The sequence below is a fragment of the Sceloporus occidentalis genome, unplaced genomic scaffold (assembly GCF_023333645.1).
Source record: "Sceloporus occidentalis isolate IW3139 unplaced genomic scaffold, rSceOcc1.0.p SCAF_15, whole genome shotgun sequence".
NCBI lineage: Eukaryota > Metazoa > Chordata > Lepidosauria > Squamata > Phrynosomatidae > Sceloporus > Sceloporus occidentalis.
Window position 1 is genome coordinate 17,925,063 of NW_028316995.1, and position 21,687 is coordinate 17,946,749.

At 39.8% G+C, this 21,687-nt stretch overlaps 1 protein-coding gene across 1 annotated transcript in view; it reads right to left on the reverse strand.

Moving 5' to 3' along the window:
* LOC149303349 (small ribosomal subunit protein uS5m-like) overlaps positions 1-21,687 on the reverse strand; it is a 57,019-nt gene that overhangs the window by 30,415 nt on the left and 4,917 nt on the right. Inside the window, exons 2-4 of the mRNA XM_089481631.1 lie at positions 10,429-10,554; positions 10,053-10,286; positions 6,586-6,620 (exon numbers count right to left, since the gene is read on the reverse strand). Of these exons, the coding sequence (XP_089337757.1) occupies positions 6,586-6,620; positions 10,053-10,286; positions 10,429-10,554 (395 nt within the window). The remainder of the gene's footprint in view (positions 1-6,585; positions 6,621-10,052; positions 10,287-10,428; positions 10,555-21,687) is intronic.

The window sequence follows — 21,687 nt, forward strand, 5'->3', positions numbered from 1 at the left end:
TGCAGAACCCGTTAGATTCAATCTCTCATTTACTGCAGGAACTCCGTGACTTCCAGGCCATTTCCAACTATAAAATTAATCTCCAAAAGTCAGAAATCCTTGGGCTTGACATAATTGACTCGCTCCGTGTTCAGTGTGTTAATTCTTTTCCCTTCCAGTGGCGTTCGGAGACCATCAAGTACCTGGGCCTTTATATTTCTCCCAGCCTGTCTGTGCTCACCAACCTCAATTTCACCAGGCTCCTTCGCTCCATTGATTCTGATTTGAAAAGGTGGTCCTTCCCCCGTCTCTCCTGGTTTGGGAGGATGAGTGTCCTCAAAATGAACATCCTCCCCAGATTGTTATATCCCATTCAGACCCTCCCTATTTTCTTACCGAAGGCCTTTTTTAAGTCTTGTCATAGGACCTTCACGCGCTACGTTTGGGGAGGTAGGAAGCCTAGGCTCTCTTACTCCCATTTAACTAGGCCGAAATTGCAGGGGGGTATGGGGCTCCCTGATATGGAGCTTTATTGGATGGCCTCCCACCTCAGGCGTCTGGTGGAATGGTCCCTCTTTGTTCCTAAGCAGTGGGTTCATATTGAGCACTCATTGTTTTCTCACCATATCGCTACTGTCCCATGGGTCCCAGAGCCACTGCGACTCCAGACTATCCCACGCCATCTGACTATCTCGCCTACCTTGAGGGTTCTCAAGCGGGTTTTGTCTCGGGGGCACCTCCTTTCACACCCTAGTCCTCTCACGCCCATCTCCCACAATCCTGCTTTTGTTCCAGGTCTATCTTCTGCGCTGTCCGGGCCTCTGCTGCCAGCTGGTGCCCGCATACTCCGTCTCCATCATGTGCTCCACGGCTCCTCTGTACGCCCCCTCCCGGATCTCTGTAAACTTCGTCCTATTCCTAAGCACTTCACCTTCTTTTATTTTCAACTTCAGCACTTTGTTTCCGACCTCCTTAGGGATCCCCGGGTGCTGCGCCCTCTCACGCCCTTTGAATCCTTGTGTGCTGCGGGTAGGGAGACCCCGCACCTCCTCTCTCTCCTGTATTCCGCTCTATTAGACGCCACTAGTAAGACCAAACCCTACTATTATAGTTTTTGGGAACATGAGCTGGGTGTTCAATTTTCGGACAAGGAATGGAGTGATATTGTCTGCCTCACTCATAGAGGGGTTATCTCCAGCAGGGCTCAGGAGCTAGCTTTTAAGATACTCACCCGATGGTACAGGGTTCCGGCGGAACTACACAGGTTCCTTCCTCAGGTGTCTGAGTTATGTTGGCGTTGCGAATCCCACGCGGGCTCCTATGTCCACATATGGTGGGAATGTCCACTGGTGCGTCCCTTCTGGTCCAAGGTGTTAGCGGTCATCAGAGAAGTCTGCGATCCTGACTATCATTTGTCGCCCCAATTGGTTTTATTACAGGCCTCCTCTGTTCCGATAGGCAGTTATAAACGTTCTCTTGTTGTGCATTTCCTCAATGCGGCCAGGGGCCTCATCCCTCAATTCTGGAAGTCTCACTCCACTCCTCCGATTCAGGCTTGGCTTCGGAAATTAATTTTTATCTGTCGTATGGAATATCTGGTGATGTCCTCCAAGGGCTTAGCGCATAAACACGATTTGCGTTGGTTCCATTGGAAGGTTTTTCTTCTCTCTCCGCGCTTTTCCTCTATTGTGGGGATTGACGTTCCTCCATCCACCTAATGATTTTACACTGCCCTTTTTTTCACTCTTTGTCTTTCTGACCTTTGTTACTAGTGTATTTTACTTTGTTTTCCTTTTATTAATTTTCTTTGATTTTTCCTCACCTTATTGTTGATACCGCTCACGTGTTGTTTTGTTTCGTTTTGGTTTTACTTTGATCTCTGTGATTATACATACTGAGGCAGTAAGCATTTGTCCACTGCCGGTAATTACCCAATCTTCACGGACCTTCCTACTTGCAATTTTTGTTCCTTTTCTTGAACCAAGCTCTGTTACACTTACCTGCATGTGATGGCTGTTGTGGTCCTGTATTTTTGGGTACTAGTGGTTTCATTTCTTTCTGCCACGTGGCCGTATCATATTCCACATTGCATTTATTGTACACATTGTATATGTTTTCATTGTCATTCACTTTGCAACATTCGCTCTTGCATTAACTGTTTGGTTCTATGTCATTGTGGTTCGTTTCGCAATAAACAGAATTGAAAAAAAAAAAAAAAATGACCAAGTTCTCTCGTACAAAAACAGCCCCAAAATATGGCTACCACTCTGCCTGCGCCAAACCTACCTCTGGTGTTTATTGCCAAAAGGCTCTATTTTGGTTTCATTTGACCATAGAACCAGAACCCATTTGAAGTTCCAGTAGTGTCTGGCAAACTGAAGACGGTTAAGTTTGTTTTTGAATGAGAGTAGAGGCTTTTTTCTTAAAACCCTTCCAAACAACTTGTGGTGATGTAGGTGTCGTTGGATTCTAGTTTTGGTGACATTCTGACCCCAAGATGCAACCAACGTATGCAATTCTCCAACTGTGATCCCTGAAGACTTTTGGCCACTCAAATCATCCTCTTCACAGTGCGTTGAGACAGTATAGACCCACGTCCTCTTCCAGGTTCATTCATAATATTTCCAGTTGACTGGAAATTTGTAATTATTGCCGCTTTGTGAAGCTCAACAACCTTTTGCCGCACATCCCAGCTATATTCCTTGCTCTTAATCATTGTGATGAATGACTAAGGGAATTTGACTGATATATTACCTATTATTCCCCTGTGAAAACAGGAAGTCATGGTTGAACAATTTCACCCAGGTGTACTAAAACAAAATTAAAACATTAATGGGAATACACTTCAAATATATTTTTCTCATATGAATTCATGGGCAATAACTGTGCCACACATAAATTACACAATTTTGTTTGGGTAAACCTGTCTTTTGTTTGCAATTGCTTGATATCCATGACAGCAGAGGATGCTTGTGTTTGTTTGTTTTTTAAGAAAGGATTACACAATGTTTTTGAAAGCATTCTTTGCTCATATTTACCATGGGTGCCAATATGAGTAGCAGGCACTGTATTTTGCGATTGGTTTTTGATTTGATTTTATTTAAGACTATGAGACTTATATGGATTAAAGCCAAAGTCCAAGTGCAAGTGAACCTAGAAGAACCGGTGCTGTTTTGAAAGCAAAGAGTGGTCACATCACATATAGATTTGATTTTTCCGCTTAATCGGTTAACAAAATGAAGAGTGACATCTCAGAATGTTTTCAGACCTGCCTAAAACCTTTGCACAGCATATTTTAATCACACTTTATTTGAAGGAATCCAGATTTGGGCTGTGGTGACTTTCACCGACTGTATTGCATCCAGAGAAAGAAACCTCTTTCAGAAGCCTGGCACCAAAACAGAATGCTTATGCAAACATGAGCTTTAAAAGTGCTTGTCTGCAATCCCACGGAACAGCTACTTGACGAAGGTTATATATCTTGAAGAAGCCAAAACACAGCTCTTAGTAGCAGTCAATTTTTCAGGAAAGAAGATTTTAAAGTAAGCAAACCATCATTCATGTGGAAGTACTTTCACATAGTATAAAGGTAAAAAAAAGTTTTTTCTCTAAACAGTATGAATCTTTGTGTTTCAGAAGTTTCCGTTTTAATATGAAACTTTCCTTTAAGCTACATTAGTTAAAACATACATAAATTAATTCTCATTTACAGAAGTTTCTTACTGTATGTTGGATAGATACCCATACTTGTCTCAAATCCTTGGATGAATATCTTCAATAAACCAATGAGTGGGGATACTCTGTTATATAACATTTATATACTGTAAAATCCGGGGTATAATACGTGGGTATAAACTTTACTCAATCTGTAGGAAAAAAAATGAAGTACTTGTGTATAATATGCACCAATCAAATTAGGCCAGGAGCCAATTATATTGCAACAAAAGTACTATAACTGGACTTTGGCTTTAAGCCTTGCCCAACACGAGCGCCAATTTCCATGATATGATGATTATTTTAGAGATAATTTCCTTAACCTCATGCATACTTTGAGCAATATGAATAAAGTACACAAATAAATGCTGGAGGTACTTTTGATTAAAAAGAACAAACGTGCTATTCTGACAAATGATTTTTACAGTTTACTATAGGAATTAGAGCTAATTAGCTACAAACCATAAATAACCCATTTTCACATTAGTGAGGATACAGACTGCAGAATGTGTTAAATTTTGTTTCTCTTCCTCTCTCACATACTTGAATGTCGGCCAAAAATGTTTCAAACCTATTACTAAACATTATAATCCTATCACATCTCTGAGCATGTAATTACAAATGTTATACATCTAGGAGGTATGTTTGTAGGAAACTGTCAACTAATAAAGACTGCAATAAGCATCTAAACAGAATCAATTGATGAACAAAAGAAATATATATAGAAGGAGTAGGCCAGAGGGCGATCAGGCTCCCTGTAGCACCATCGTTCAACGGGCCGGTAAAAAGCGAGATCACTGCTCTCCCCATCAGGTTTACTAACATCATGGGCAACTATGCCATGTCGGCACAGCCTCCACCCGGCGTAACTTTAAAAGGCAGAGCACGGAGATATGAAATCATATCCCAGCGCTGAGCAGTGACCATAGTGGAGCAGATGGGGAGTGTGGTGGCACTGCCTTTGGCTTAGGCCTAGGGCAGCTCCAAACCGACTCTTAAAATGGTTTGGAACAGTTCTGCAGAGCACTCGTGACACAAATGTACAAACATTTAGTGATCCAATCTAGAAGAAAACGCAAGCAATAAACTAATTAAAATGTTAACATCCTGTCTCACCCAAAGAGTTATAGAAAATATGTTCCATCTGTAAAGACAATTACGTTTGTGTGATGGAAATCCATGTCTACGTTACTGAATAGTAGGATTTGTAAAGGAATAAATGGGAGCAGAATCCCAACATAGTCGCAACCAAACATACCAAGAGATGTCAGTTTTAATGTTCATTTAGCTTTTCTTGTTAATAAATATCCCAATTATACTCCCATTAAAGAATATTGCATAATAAAGCACTCTGTGAGACAACTGTTGAAACTTGGTGAGTTCCCATCTTGGAATATTCAAAATAATATCTTACACTTAAGGCAATTGTGGTAAATAACATCAATGGGTGTTAGTTTGAACTAATATCATTTGGGCTATCTTATATACAATACAGCACACAAAGAACGCAAGCTGACAACTACATTGGAAGATGGGATAAAAACAATTGCTATAAATCACGGCTTTCAAAATCTCCAATTTAACTATCAGTTTATTTCTACAAGGAGTGTGTCAAAATGTGCAAAATGAATGCACTTTATGGCGTATGTTCCTTTCTTCAAAATCACAATCCATTTTCATCTTACAGTCGACCTGAACGAGCACTTAACAAAATTAAGAGTTGCCCCTGCAGTTTTTCACATTGTGAACATAGCAGCAACCTACAATTTCACAATACAATACACTTGAAAGCTAGAAAAGATTATCTCGGTAGGAAAATATTTTCCTCTGCAGCATCCAGAAAAGCGAGAAAGGAACAGAACATCATAAATCCATTTTTTTAAAGATTTTTGAAAATAAAAAGTAACATGTTAAAGAGAACTTTAGCTATAATATCAATGTTTCGTCAACTTCTCCACGAGCAATACTCCAAGGCTGTACTGCTGGATGGATAATAGTGACATATTCTGTCTACATAGTTTCTTGTTATCTATGAAAACATTGTAATTTGTCATCAATAGGAGCTTGAGTAACTACAGTAACTTGATACCTAAAAGGCCAATGAAACTTGAGCGTATGTAGTCTGCACAGACAGACAATGAGGCACTAATTTAACAAGGAATTAAAACAAAAGATTCCCTATTACGATAAATCTCTGGATTGTTTCTAGATCTTAACTCTACAGCAAACCTAATTAAATTGGTAAGGTATTTCTCAAGTCCAGCTGCTCAGGGCAGTATTCAATGGGCATTTAACACTCAATATGCAAAGGCACCTCCATTTAGTCCAATGTTTTTGTTTTATAATGTAATGGCTCAGTTATCTTAAAGGATTCCGTGTTGTGCAATTAAACATTCAGGTGAAATGGTAGTTCTGCTAAGCTTTATACTAGAGTGTGCAATTGATGAAACAGGACTGTTAAGTGCTTTTCTCATTTTAATATTTTAAAGGGACATGCTATACACTTTAATTTGGACCAATATGATATTTAAACGTAAAGAAAAAGGCAATGCAATGCATAAAATACTTATCTGGCCTCACACCAGTTCAAAACCAACCCAGTGCCAGTTATATCATACAATATAAACTTTTACGGACAATTTTCAGCACCATCCAAGTTCTGCTTGTTCTTTACAAAGTCACCAGGAGCAGCTTCAGTTGAGTATAAGCAATGAAGCTCACTTGTTAACATAAAACAGAAAAAACGCTCTATTTTACAGGGCATTGTTTCAGACTTTCTTTGTAACCAGCAGCCATATAACCATAAAGTTGATATATGAAACGAATGGAATGGAAAGTCACCTCTACATTTAATTTGCATTAGTGGCATACTTGCAAAAGAATAAAACTTACCTCGATTACCCTGCAATCAAAATCTTCATATGTTTCTGAGGAGAGAAAAAAGGAGATTTTGCATAACTATTCAGTCGTTTCAGAATACGATTACAGAGTACATTATAAAGACGAGTTAATATAAGTAGTCTACTTATTGGTGTGGTGCCATTCTATTAACCCTCTAAACAGGCAACTTGTCCAAGCATTGTATACCCATAACTGCCTAACCCAGTGGTTTCCAACACAGGCAATGAGGGCCACCAAGATACCATGATTTAGGGATATTCCAGCTTCAGCACAGGCCTCTGAATAATGATTGAAATTGATTAATTACTTCTTTTGGCACAGATACAGAATTCCTGGCCTGTTTGTGGCCCTTGATGTCTGGAGTTTAAAGCCACTGGCCTGAACTATAATACAAGACATACAAGCAAAATACTACAAGAGGTTTAATTCACTAAAACATCAATGTATGATTTTGCTATAGGTTTGCTTAGCTAGAAACACATTGATCAATGATCTACCTTTTAAAATCACACCAATGTGATCACATTGACTATACATTTTTTAAAAAAACTAATATTGCAGCACTTTTACATTTGTTGAACAAAAAAAAGATGGCAGCTCTCTGGAAGCAAGTTTTAGACTTATGACCATTATTCATCGCATATTTTGTTAGACTACAAAATTAATACTGCTTCACATACTGTTTCCTACACTAAAAGGACATGTTTTGAGCTCCCTGCTAAAGTCTTGAACTACACATTGTGCTGAATATGCGACATTTTTATGGATCATAGATAAAGGCTGAAGACCAAAGCACCGTGTCACACTCTATATCAAAACTCTGTTGTTTGATTTCAACTACAAAACAAAAATGTCGACTTTCATCTAGTCACTGTAAATACTTCCTTGTTTTGACCTTTTAAGGGAAGCGCTCTACTAAAAGAAAGGTAAAGGATTCAAGGGGATTGGGTTTGACAGACTGTTTTCTTATCCTGTCAGACAGCTGAAATGGAACTACATTACAAATAAAGATGTGGTTCACCGACTCACGGTCTTTTAATCCCAAGTGATTAATTCTTAAAACCAAATCTAATTAAAACCAAATCTAATTTCTATCTCTGAAGTTCATTAATATGGTAAAAAGCAGGCCGTTTATTCGAATTCATTAAACTTGTTCAGTTTTTTTTTTTATATTAGAATATGTGCCCATCGTTAAAATAATGTGCACTTTGTTCTTCTGCTCACTCTTCTATCTCCTCTCCTCCCTCGTGCCACTATTCAATATGAAGGGCCAAGACAGGCACATTTCTCAGCAAGAAGGGCTGAGCTGGCCATGCATAATGCCTAATTCAATGGATCAATAACGAAATGTCACTTTTTTCTTTTTTTTTTTAAACTATGCATTATACATGGCCAATTAAGCTCTCCTTCCAGCAATTGCTAGGGTTGTACTTTCATAATGTATAACGACATGAGGCAGTTAAAAGCGCAACTCTCCTGCAAACTCTACCTTTAGTGAACAGACGTTTTATTTGGTGCCCCCCCACCACCACATCATCAACCAGCAGCCCATTTCATTGATTCATACAACACGACGTGGAGTCCCTACTTCCTGCACATAACATGATTAGGCAGCCCCTTCAATCCCCTGCACTGTTTACCACAGGCTTGGTGTTCACAATAATGTGGGTGGGGGCCAAATGTAATTATGTCCAGCACATGGTTGCTTTCTTGACAAACTCGTATTATCAATAAGCCAATAAAATGAGGTTCCAAAACATACAATGTTTTCAGTGTCTATTAATCATTGCTCTGGTGCTGTTATTTTAGCACCATTTACCAGAAGAACTCCTTACAAACACCACAGCTATTTTGGATCAACAGGACTTCATTAGCATTGCCATTATACAATTTACTGGAACCAAATAAAGTTACTTTTCTATAACGTTAAACTGCTTTACTTTATACAGTACCCTAATTAATGTTAAAAGAAAATATAAAATCCCAGATAGCCAGTGTCAAAAGGTTTAGACAAGCTTTGTAAATGGATAGTGGCAACTCTATTTAGATGGAACCAAGTCAATAGTAAAACGGTAGTAAATTATTTGCACTGCAGAATGTCAAATTATCTTTCAGTGTTCGTATTTAGATAGACAATCAAGTACCCTTCCACCATCATTAAGTGAATAAACACCCGCATTTTGATTTTTCTCAAGAGGTCCCAGAAATGAGAGTGCTGCAGTCACGCATTGGTGACGCAGATGTTGCTATAGTAAGACCATTAATAAAACACTTCAAAGAGCTCTTGAAACGCTTGAAAACAGGAAGAATTTCCAACATTTTAGTTCCTGTGTAATAACAATATAGTTGTAACTTGCACATTTGGATAAATTAGCGTTATTATGTTTGTAGACCTTTCTAGAATATTGTCTAGCACCAATGGTGAATGTTTCATTTATGCATTCAGTGCTCCTTCAGAAATACATGAGAGGTTATATATACATTCTTATTTTTTGTACCCTTCGTGACCGAGTCTGTTTGAACATTTTTGGGGTGCTCGTGTTTAGCTGTAATTATATACTGTTTTTCTCAGAACAAGAAGGGCTTTCTTTAGGTACAATTTTATTGATCATCTCACCTAATTCCCTATAAAACATATGGTGAAAAAAATACTTTTTCTCATTTTTATTAGAAAAATATTTTACTCATCTACAAAAGCTAATGAAAAAACTGCTAAATACATTATACTTTTTGTTCCGAGTTTAGAAATACCCAATGTTTTTATGTTTTTTGCAAGTTAAAGGAAAAATAAGTACAAGTAGTGTTTTGCCATTTTAAAACCAATTTTTCCCCAAATCTGGTAATCCTATCCCCGTATCCTATTTGGTACATCTTTGAACCCGGCCAATTAAATTCACCCAATCAAATCATACATTTTTTTTAAAGCTGGACACCACATGGGTACTTGAAATGCTAGTATTTTAACTTATGCCATACTTATGTATTACACACACACACATATATATATATTATACATACATATATATATATATATATATATATATATATATATATATATATATATATATATATACACACACACACACACACACGCATACGGTACATACATACATATATATAGAGATGCATACAAAATCCAGAAATGGAGATTTGCACTCACAAGTCTCCAAATAATGATAAGCAGCATGATAAGAAAAATCAAATCCTTTGTAAAAGGACCATGATGTGCTCCGATTTGTTGATTTGATTTTTCTTATCATACTGCTTGTTTGTTAAATAAAATATTATTTGGAGATTTGTGAGTGCAAACCTCCATTTTTTGGACTTTTAAAATCAAAACTCTGTCTTGAAATTAAGACAGAAATAGGCTAGGGGGTATAATATATATAAACATTATTATTAACATAATAAGGTAAAATAAATACAATTTCCACATATGGGGTTTATGAGGCTCTTACCACCATTAGGGCCTGGGTCTGGACAACCAATACTGATGCCACCCCAGCTGTTTCCAGTCCAGCCCCTCTCTCGTTTAACTCTTGTCTTCCGCTTCTTATCCCATTCATCTCTTTGTCTTATTATCTCAGCTTGCATTTGCTCCTGCTGCAACTGGTCTCTCTTTCCTATGGTCTGGACTGCTACAGTTTTTACTACAGGTGCATTCAAACCAGGCCAAAGAGTTCCAGATCTCCCTGAAGAAGAAAAAAAAAGAAAAAAGTTAAATTTCTGATTCAACAATCACTTATCTTCTTGTGATGGTATAATCAAAAATTACTGGAAGCAGAGCACGGAGCTGTTTAAATACAGAAAACAAAGGGCAGCCTTAAACCTTACCTTCTCCTAACATTTGTCCACGATTTAGATCTTTCTTGAGTTTCTTCTTTGTCCTTTTTCCTCTACCCTTTCTAGCACCTGCTCCACTATCTGCCAAAACTCCTTTCCAAAGTTCATCTGCAGTCACTGTAATGGGACAGAAAATAGAGAAATCAACCAGAAGACGTGGTAGAGGCTAATACAGCGAGGGAATTTAAACATGCTTTGGATAAGCATGAAGCTATCCAGAATCTGGGAATAGATCAATGACTCTTTACATCTGGGAAAAATGGACACATGATACTTATCTGCCATCAAACGTTATGTTTCGATGCATTTTTGTAAATATGAAGAAATACTTTTTTTTATCCCTTGCAAAAAAACACATAGTGGGGTACCAATAACACACGCACATTCTGATTGTGTTAAGAAGCACAACAATTTATGGGCAAAATTGAAGATATAATTGCCACCAACCATGTTAATCTGTGCTTGCCGTGATTTAACATACAATCGAATAATGTGACAAAGAACATTACATCGTAACTTAAAGCTAAAATTAGGATATGTGCGGAATATATATAGCATATCGTAAGAGTGTTCTATATATGTCATGCAAAATGCTTATTTTTGTAGAAGTAGGGGGTTATTGTGAAAAGACAAACCATTCATTTAATGCCAACTTTTAAAAAGAGAAACCCGGTGGGTTTAGTCATACATAATGTACATGTAACACACATAGATGAGACATGTCTGCAACTCGCCTTTTAGTGAACAAACTCAACTTAAAGGTGCGATCACTGACAGAATCATAGTCTACTAATGCTGAATGCCCAAACCCTTACCAAAAATAACCATGGAAAATTTTATTTTCAGATAATACTTGTCATGGTACACAAATGAAAGCTATTGCCACAGAATAGAGAAAATCATAAAGGTTTCCATGTTTCATGCAATTACCGTAATTTGCTCGATTATAAGACGACCTTGATTATAAGACAACCCCCCAAAATCTGAATATTAATTTATGAAAAAAAGAAAAAGCCTGAATATAAGACGACCCTATAGGAAAAAAGTTTTACCAGTTAATGTTAATTCATGTAAACTATGTCAACATTTTTTTTTTAATAAAAGCTATGATTGAGAAAAATATTTTGTTTTTATTTGCTTTTTTTTTCCCAACCTGCCCTCCCCCAGTTATGCACATCTGCCCCCTGGCTTGCCACTCTGCCCCAGAAATGCCTTATACCCCCTATATGCCACTGTGCCCCATGATATGCCTTTTAACCCTCTAAATGCCACTGTGCCCCATGATATGTCTTTTGACCCCCTATGTGCCACTCTGCCTCCAGAATTGCCTTATACCCCTATATGCCACTCTGGCATTTAGGGGGTTAAAAGGCATATTATGGAGCAGAGTGGCATATAGGGAGGTATAAGGCATTTCAGGAGGCAGAGTGGCGTATAGAGGGTTAAAAGGCATTTCTGGAGGCAGTGGCATTAAGGGGGTTAAAAGGCATTTCACAGAGCACTTTGCCTCCAGAAATGCTTTATGACCCCCCATTTAACACTCCCTCCCCCTCCCTCCTCCAAACTTACCGGAGCTTCTGAGTCCCTGGTGCGTAGTCCGGGCAGCGTATAGAGCTCTACGCGATTCGCGTAGACAACTTCCGCTGCAGCCGGGAGGAGGTGCGGCTAGCAGCGGGGATTGTCTGCGTCTATTGTGCAGACCTTCCCCGGCTGTCAGAGATCACGGGGAACTCTACACGCTGTCCGGACTAAGCACCGGGGACTCAGAAGTACCGGTAAGTTGGGGGGGGAGACAGGAGGATCCAGGTCCCCTGCATCGCTGCGGGGGATCTGGATCTTAGTCTCATAGTCAGACCTAGTTGAAGTCTGATTATGACATGACCCCGATTATAAGACGAGGGGTATTTTTCCGAGCATTTGCTCTGGAAAAAACCTTGTCTTATAATCGAGCAAATATGGTAAACCTCCAGGAGAAAAAAAATACAAAAAATTAAAATGGCAGGTCTGTTTACACTTGCTTAACATGCTACTAGAGAGCAAAATGTATGTGGTGTCCAAATGGACCAGCACAAACTTAATTCATATTAGGTGTCAAACACAGTGACAAGTCTCGTAGCCTAAAGTAAATTGGGTATTTTCCTGCAAGGTAAATAGCCATTCACAGTATCCAAATTACAATTGGATGACAATAGATGTAGCCGTGTTAGTTTCAATGTGAAATGGCTGGCAGAGAAAGAAAAATCTATTCAAGGTTAAAACCGACTGAGAAGGACATTACACCAACACACTGGAATAGACTGGAATAGGTTAAGTGGACGCTCCAGCTATCATGTATCAATAGGTGCAATATTCCTGGGGTGCCCAGAATCCCCCATACAGATTTGCCCATTTGCCTGTCTTGGATTTATTTTCAGTGCAGGAGAACCTCATTACACGTGCAAATATATATAATCTATTGTTTAAAACATATCACAGAAACAAAATAACTTATTTATATGGTCATTACACTATGCAAATTACATATTTTTTTCTGGTACTATATAACTTTGAACTTTTATATTTAAAATATATCGTAGCCTCTGACGGTGGAGGCAAGCACAAGTAACTATGCCTTGGTCTGTCAATTCTGGATGTGTCATAATCCTTTGAATGTATGTACTGTAAGAAACACTGTCCAAATTGTAGGCACTGTATAAATAAAAAGATAAGGAAAAAGCAAAGTAAAAATGGAATTAAAAATAGCAATTTTTTTTTAAATCGCTCTTTCAAAACATTACATTGCAATAAAACTTGTTTCAGTTTTCCTATTTTCAGGGTCCACTGGGGTCATAAATTAATATGTTCTTTCTTTACAACATCGCCTAAGCCTTCACAGTTCTACATTGCTCTTTACCTCATCAAAATACCAAGAAAAAAAATTACACCAAAGGCTCTATTGTAACTGAACACGAGAACTTAAAAGAGCTTTACTTTTCAAAACAACTGATATAGAACACCAATTCACGGACAACATTCCTGTATTTGAAAGGGGATTACATATCTCTTTGAGCATTAAAGTAGGGCTGCAACTAACGATTATTGTCATAATCGATTAGTTGGCCGATTATTATTTTGATTAATCGGATAAATTTTTTTTTAACATTTTCATTTAGTTAAAATAATTTAATAAAGTAACGTAAGATGTTAAAAACAAATGGCAGAATAAAAAAAAACTTTGATAAAAATGCATTTCTTGTTTTTAGTTCCCATCCTGCCCCCCAGTTATGCACATTTGAGCCCAGACATGCCACACTGCCTCCCAGACATGCCACACTGCCTTCCGCACATATGCCTTATATACCCTATATCCCCTGATATGCCACTCCGTCCTCCCCATGTATGCCATATACCCCGGATATGCCATAGTGCTCTCATAGATTTGCAGACTCGTTCACAGACACAATACTTTTATAAATACATCAATAATCTTCACTGCCCCAGGATTTAGATTCCCCTCAGTTTGCCCCCCTTTACCTCCAACTGCACCTTAAGTTAACCTTATTAAATTAATCCTGAAGACCCCATCAACCACAACTGCCCCTAAATTAACCCTGAAGACCCCATCAACCACAACTGCCAATAAATTAACCCATTAACTATAACTGCCCCTAAATTAACCATAAACACCCCATTAACTATATCTGCCCCTAAATTAACCCCCACCTGCCCTTTCAGCAGCCCAAATATTAATTTTATACTCACAGTTAGATGAGTGTCACAGCCATGTGGCTGCTATAGGAAATGGGTGGGGCCAATTGGCGGTTTGGTCCCGCCCCTTTCATCCCTGCCATCACTGCTGATTGGCCCTGCCCCTTTCTCCGGCAGTGATTGCAGGGAGGGACTGGTAAGTAGGAGCTGCTGTGAGTCACAAACGGATTAAAAAACCCTCATTTTATAATCGATAAAAATCGATTCAACTAATCGATAATGAAATTCGTTGGCTGTATACATTAATATAGGTTAGCAGACAAAATTGTGGTTTTATTTTGTATTGTTCCAATAAATTTATTTTATCTGCAGACTTGGGAGGCTCCCCTTGTTGACAGTCATGCCCAAAACACCAAACTGAGCAGATCCCTTATGGCAATGCTAACAAAATAGTTTCATTAGTCAGTATCAGAGATTAAGACCTAGCCATTCTATCTGCGCCGAGAGCACATACAAATAACTAGCTAGTGGCAGTCTTAAAAGGTTATGGCAACTATAAAAAAAAATTTGGCCGATAGTCCCCTTTAAAACAGTCATATAGATATACTGTGTGATTGCGGTTATAAGAATCTACAGCAAAACCAGGGTTTGCCCATTCATAATGCACAGTAAAATCCAGGAGTTAGGCTATTTCTAGGGACAAGGGGGTATTGCTAATTTGCATAATAATGTAATGTTTATTAGTGTTTCATAGGAAAGACCAATAAAAAAAAATGTTTTTAACTGAATAATTGAATCAGTGTGGCCACATGCAGGGCCATCAGTGGCTAGATTGTATACTACCTACATAGTTTTTCATCTATACATTTGCTATACAAATTAACTACCCCAATACATACAAAAATATACATCTTTACAGTTTGCATTTTTAATGGCAGGTACACTTTAAAAGGTACTATGGTAGGTTAAAGCAGGGCTTGACAAATTTGTTGTGAATCTAGGCGCCAGCTAAAAAAAGTTAGGAGCCAGGATTTTTTTTAAACTAACAGTTGGTTAGGAGTGATCTGATCATCATCCGCCCACTTACTAAACTCACAGCATTTTTAACGCTTTCAATGCTGATGTTCCATTGGAGCACAGCATTGACTGATATTTAGACCCTACAAGCTTGTGGAGACAAATGTTAACCCCAGCAATGCCACGAATGTGTTATACACAATTGTGGAATTGAAGGGGTTAACGCTGCACTGTCGCTCTCATGGAGCGATCGGGCAGCAGGGGAGGGTTGGGGCTGGCCTCCACACTCATGTGAAGGCCAAAGAACCCTCTCCCCAGTCCCTGAAGCTGCCCCTGGCAGCTGGGACGCAATTGCTGGTCTATAGACCAGCCATTGCAGGGGGGAGTCTCTTTGATGACTGCTGTAGGCTTCCATGCCTACAGGAATCATCAAAGGGCTTGTGGGGGCTCGTTTTTGCCGTTTCTGGTCTGTATGGGCTTCCAGGCAGACCACCAGCAGCAGAGCCCCTTACAAAAAGGGAATTAACCCCATAAATGCCGCGAACAGGGAGCGATCAGGCAGCAGGGGGGTTTGGGGCTGGTCTCCACACTCATGTGGAGACCGAAGAACCCTCTCCCCCTGTCCCTGAAGCTGCCTCTGCCTAGGTCTAAATTTTATAACTAGAAAAACCTACATGTTCATCAACACATCTCTGCTTGGATCAAAGGGAATAAGGATGATTTGATCTCAAACACTTCTCTAATACACATTGCTAGCTTTCTGGTTTATAGCTGCCCCATCATTCAGAATATAATGCCTTCTCTGGCACTTCATCTGTTTTGTGAGTTATTTTTTCTTCTTTTGGATGATTAAAAACAAGGCACCTTTTGCAAGGTTATGTGCTTATAAAGAACCGGGCATAGATCCGAATAATAATGCAGACTGAGAGTCTAGCAGCTCTAATTAGCCAAGATATCAAACAGAAAAGGGAGTAAACAAATATAACCAAACCTGGAGAAATAATGTATTGCTACAATAAGAAAAAAAAAATATGTTTTGTACTTGAAAACTAATTTAGTCTAATATATCCAGATGCTAAATCATTCAGTAACAGATTGCAACAGCAGGGTTTCCAAGAGACTAATGCTGTTTACACATAAAAAAACCCAAAACTTGTTTTTGAGACAGCTATTAGCGGTTTTATGCTTTTTCGTTAATTCTTATATAAAAATAACTTCTCAACTCAGCAACTTTACAGCTTATTTCCTCTTTGTTACTAAAACAGACGTAAATGAACATTAAAAAATATGTATATTGGTCTAGTAAATCATCGATGATAACGTCTTAAAGCTCTTTGCTTTGGTTGGACTATAAGACTAAGATCCAGATCCCCCGCAGCGCTGCAGGGGACCTGGATCCTCATCTCTGACAGCTGGTGGACGTCTGCACGATGTGCGCAGACAACCTCCGCTGCTGCACAGCACTTCAGCCCGGGGTTTCTATGACGGAGAGCCGCCGTGACATGCGGAAGTGCCGGGCAGCAGCAGAGGTGGTCTACACGCATCGTGTGGACGTCCACCAATGTGCATAAGTGGGGGTGCAGGTTGGCAAATTAAAGCAAATAAAAACAAGAAATGCATTTTTCTCAATCATAGTTTTTTTTGGGGGGGGGTTTAAATATAAAAAAGGGTTTCCTATAGGGTAGTCTTATATTCAGGCTTTCCCCCCTAAATTAATATTAAAATTTTGGGGGTCATCTTTTAATCAAGCAAACGCAGTAATTTTGTCTCTGCACCTTTTCAAGCTGCATAATGTCCTTTCTAAGAACAAGTGCCCAGACTTGCACTGCATATTCAAGCTGCACATTTCCACTGACTTATAAAGAAGCAAAATGTTATTTTCCTCCAGTAAGTCAGTACCCCTTTTTATACATGACAATATCTTACTGGTCCTGGCTGCAGTTTACTAACGTTGAATACAATTGCTAAGTTAATTGTCTACAGTTATTCACAAGTTCTTCTTCACTTAATTCCTCAATTAAGGTATAATTTGAACACTTATCTTCCAAAATGCATAACTTTGCATTTGTCCACATTAAATCGCACCTGCCACTTGGCTGCCCAGTACTCTATTTTCTCTAAATCTTCTCACAGGGAAGCAGGTCTAGTTAAGATTGTATTACCATACCTACTTTTGTGTCATCTACAAACACCGCTTTGTGACTTTCAATAACCACTGCAAGATTGTTAATAAAGACATTAAGCAACAGTGGGCCTAGGACAGAAACCTTGAGGTACAACAGTTACCATTTTTATTGGTATTGTAAGTGCAATTCTTATATTTCATTTGAAATAACGTTACTGCACTAATGAAATGTTGTCACTTTTTAGAATTTTAAAGAAGATATTAAAGAAAAAAATGTTACTATCACCTCTGATGGGCTTTCTTCACACCACGTTTGTGAGTGCATTATAGATTTTTCAAAGCACAATATTGTGTACATACATATTAAACAATTTTGTATATTTTTTCTTTTCCCATGCGCCCCAAGCTGTTCATACTGATTCTCTAATCAGAGTGTTTTCTGGGCTGCTGCAGTTACTGGGGACGTAAAGAATTTTTTATTATTTATTTCCTTTGCATTCACACGTAGGATTGGTATTATTGTTTTTCCCATCTCCACATGACCCAGATAAATGTCCTGCTGGAGAACACATCTCCCTGCACGTGATTTACTTATCTCCAGTCAGGTTCACTGCTGGCTCAGCGAACGCTGTTTTCTGATCTGTTTCTATCCCTGTGTCCATGTGTAAACAGTGCTGCCATTGATTCCGGCAGCCAATCAGTGGCCAAGAAAAAAGTTAGATCCCATAACTAAATTCAAGGGATAGGAAAAGACGAGAATTGACAGACTAAGACAAACCGATACATTAGGTGGAGAGAGCCCTGTTCGCAAGCTTAAAATCTTGAGGGTTATTATTAAAAGTCTTAAAAAATAATCAATTTCATATCCTTGCAAGGTCACTCATGATGTTTTGATCATTATTCCTGCTAATTTTAGCTTACTCTGAATACATACATTGCACATTGCTTGCGGCTTACCCAGGTTTTTGACAGATTCCATTAGTATGAGCGTCCATCCAAACGTATTCCCTGTTCATTTACTAGGACAAACTTGAGTTGACAGTCTTGAGGTTACTGTCTACAGTATATTCTACTTGTATTTAAATGGTCACCATTTTAATCATCATGACAATTATTGAAATGACCCATAAGAGATTATGGAGATACACAGTTTAAAAGTATGTGGTTATTTAACCTCAAGGTAGCAAAAATTAGTAATACAAATAACCACCTGTCCTGTTTCTTATCGTTTGTCAGAAAAAAACAAAACATTAATGGCAGTATCCACTAAGGGGCAGTAATGGATTGTAACGTATCCCCTCCGATGCTAACAAAATATTTCTATTTTCTTAATTGCATCGTAAAGTGCAATAACGGGAAACTAATCTGTCAAAAAAGGTTGAGATAGTAATCATTGCAAAAGCAGAATAACTGCAAGCAAAGAAGATTATTGCATCTGAGTATTGTATTTACAAGGTACGGAAGCATCAATATTTGCTACAACAGGGAAATAGCACTAATTGAACATTAAAGCTTTTCATACAAAAAAAAAAGTAGTCTCCCATGCGGTATCATGAGCCTGAATCAGAAGTTCCTAAACATGTTTCCCCTGAATACATAAAATTTTAAAGAATCAAGACACGGAGGCTTATATTGTGCATTAACCCTTTCTTTACTCCCAACAGCAGCAAAGAAAAAACATTTAATAGTAAAAAACCAATAGACAGGAGAGTATACATGACCCCTCCCACACTGTAATCATAACAATATAAAAGGAGTAGCACAGTCCACCATCTTCCTCTTTCTTTGCTGCTCCCAGACAGCAGATAAGTATATTTGTATTTGTATATTATCTCATATTCGATTGCAAACTGTGTGATTATTCTGTGTGTTTTTTTTACCGTGTATTTTTTGCTGCGCTCCCCCCTCGTGGGGCTAGAATATTTGTTTCATAAGTCCCTGCAGACTTCCTTCTCTTTATTTATGTACTTATTCTACTTCAACTACTCACTGTGTTCCTTTTCTCGGCTTTGGATCGCGGGAAATCCGCCGCGTTCTGACTTTGCAGCCGGATCTCCAGCGGCGGGGGTTTTGTTTCTCTAACCCGCGTCGCTCCGGTTTTCGTTCCGCCTCTCTTTTTCCTCCTGTGAGACGCTGTTTTTGCCGTTTCAGTTCCTCTTTTCTGCTCCTTGCCGTCGTCGCGTCTCACTCCTTCTGGGACGCCGACACGTTCGCGCGCTTTCTGTCCCCAGGCTCCCCCCACTCGTGTTGGCAGATGCCATTTTTTCTCTGTATGCGAGCAGGTTAGGGCCTTGGGAAAGAACAAGTGCATGTTTAGCGGTTTTTTGTGAGTACTACACTAAAAACCGTTCAGTTGTCTCTTTTTTATACCAGTTCATTTCCCTGCTGGTATCGTTATCCTCCACATATTCTCCTTATTTCCATTTACAGGGTATAATTTTGTGTTGTTTACAGGGGCATATCCCTTTACCTTATCATTCCAATATTTATGGCTGGGCATAATTCTTCTCCCATGGATCTACCTGAGCATGATCCTTCTGTTGCAGTGGATCAGATTTCTGATCCTTCTGCTTTTGATCCTATTAAAGAATTAAATAATTCTGTCTCACAGGCTATTGCCTCAGCCATGAACTCCATGACTTCAGCTTTGTCAGTATCCTTAGCCCAAGCTATTAAGTCTTTGCCTCATACTTTTCCTGTTCAGGAACATCCTAACGGCTCTGTCCCTAAGACATCCTTGGGAAAGAAAGCCACTTTTAAATCGCGTCATACGCGTACATCAGCCTCCAGAAATTACATGATTGATGATGATGTCATCCATGAAAGCGCAAAAAACTAAGCGCAAAAGAGCCCTCACTCGCCGGGCAGAACGGGCGAGGAAATGGAGGTGTGCTAGGGCACAATCCTCAAGTGCGTCTGATTCAGACGTAGGGTCTATAGGAGGAGGCTTGGAATACGTCCGACTCGGACTCCATTATGGAAGAGCAGACTGCGGACGATACGGCTTCCCCTCCTGAAGCTTCGGCAAAAGCGGAGGTTGCTCAGGCTCTTCCTTCTGCTAAGACTTCAGAACCTATGGTTCTGGATCAATTCGGGGAACCGTTCTTTGACCCTGAGGGTCTTCATCGTTACCTACAGGCCAGGGTCCGCAAACCCCTCAGCAAAAACTCACGCAATAAATTGAGTGCGGAGTGTCCCCGGCCTATTATACCGGGCAAGGTATGTGAGACACCAGTGGTAGATCCAAAAATGACCCAATTCTTGGCTAAATTGGGTTGGAATCCCCGTAAGGGATTGGAATCCGCCCTTAGGGCCACTCAGGATAAACACCTGGACATTTTCGGTCCTTTGACCAAAATGTTTCAAATTATTGAGGATTGGGTGGAATCAGGATCTCCTCCTGACCCTATGGTCCTTCGGGGCTGGATGCAGAGGGCTATCTGTATTGCCGGGAATACGAACACCTCCCTTTCCATAGAACGCCGCAAGGCTATTTTGTTTAAAATTGAGCCTAAACTGGCAAACCTGGCACTAACGGAGATGGGCACTGATGCCCAAGGCATGCTATTTGGGGACTCCTTCATTAAGGACCTGGGTCGTTATGTGGGAGGTTTCACCGCATTGGATAAAGCGCAGACCTCCATGCGCAGGGTTTTTAGCCAACGGGTTTCTACCAGGGCTGGCAGAGGCAGGGGCCGTCTGTCCGGCCGTTCTTCCCAAGGCTCATCTTGCACGAGCCGAGGCTCCTACTCATACTATTCCTTTCAACGTCCTAACTACCAAGAAGCTTTCGGTGGAAAGTCACCGTTCTTCCCACAACACGGACGACCTTGGAGGGCAAGAGGCCAACGTGGTATGCTGTTCACGCGCCTACCTACCGGTTAGTCATATCTATGTTCCCCCTTCTTTCCAATGTCCTGTAGGCGGCAGACTCACCCATTTTTTACAGGTCTTTCAGACTATAACTTCCGACAACTGGATCCTGCAGACCGTTCGAGGCTATGTCATCGAGTTAGTCGGGTCACCGCCTCTAAATTTACCCCCTCAGCCTTTCCATTTTTCTTGACAGGATGCCAGCTTAGTGGATCGCCAACCTGGCGGAGAAATGGGCTATAGAGCCTGTTCCTCCAAATACCCTGGGCTTTACCAGCAATATCTTTCTGGTGCGCAAAAAAGGAGGTGGGTTAAGACCCGTTATCAACCTTCGGGAACTCAATTACCACGTACGCTACCGGCATTTCAAAATGGAAGGCATTCATCTGCTCAGGGACCTCCTATTGCAGGACGATCGGATGGTCAAGACAGACCTCATGGACGCTTACCTCACAGTTTCGGTGGCGGAAGAATCCAGGGACCTCCTACATTTCCGTTGGCGCGATATGTCCTGGCGCTTCACTTGCCTGCCTTTCAGGCTCTCTTCG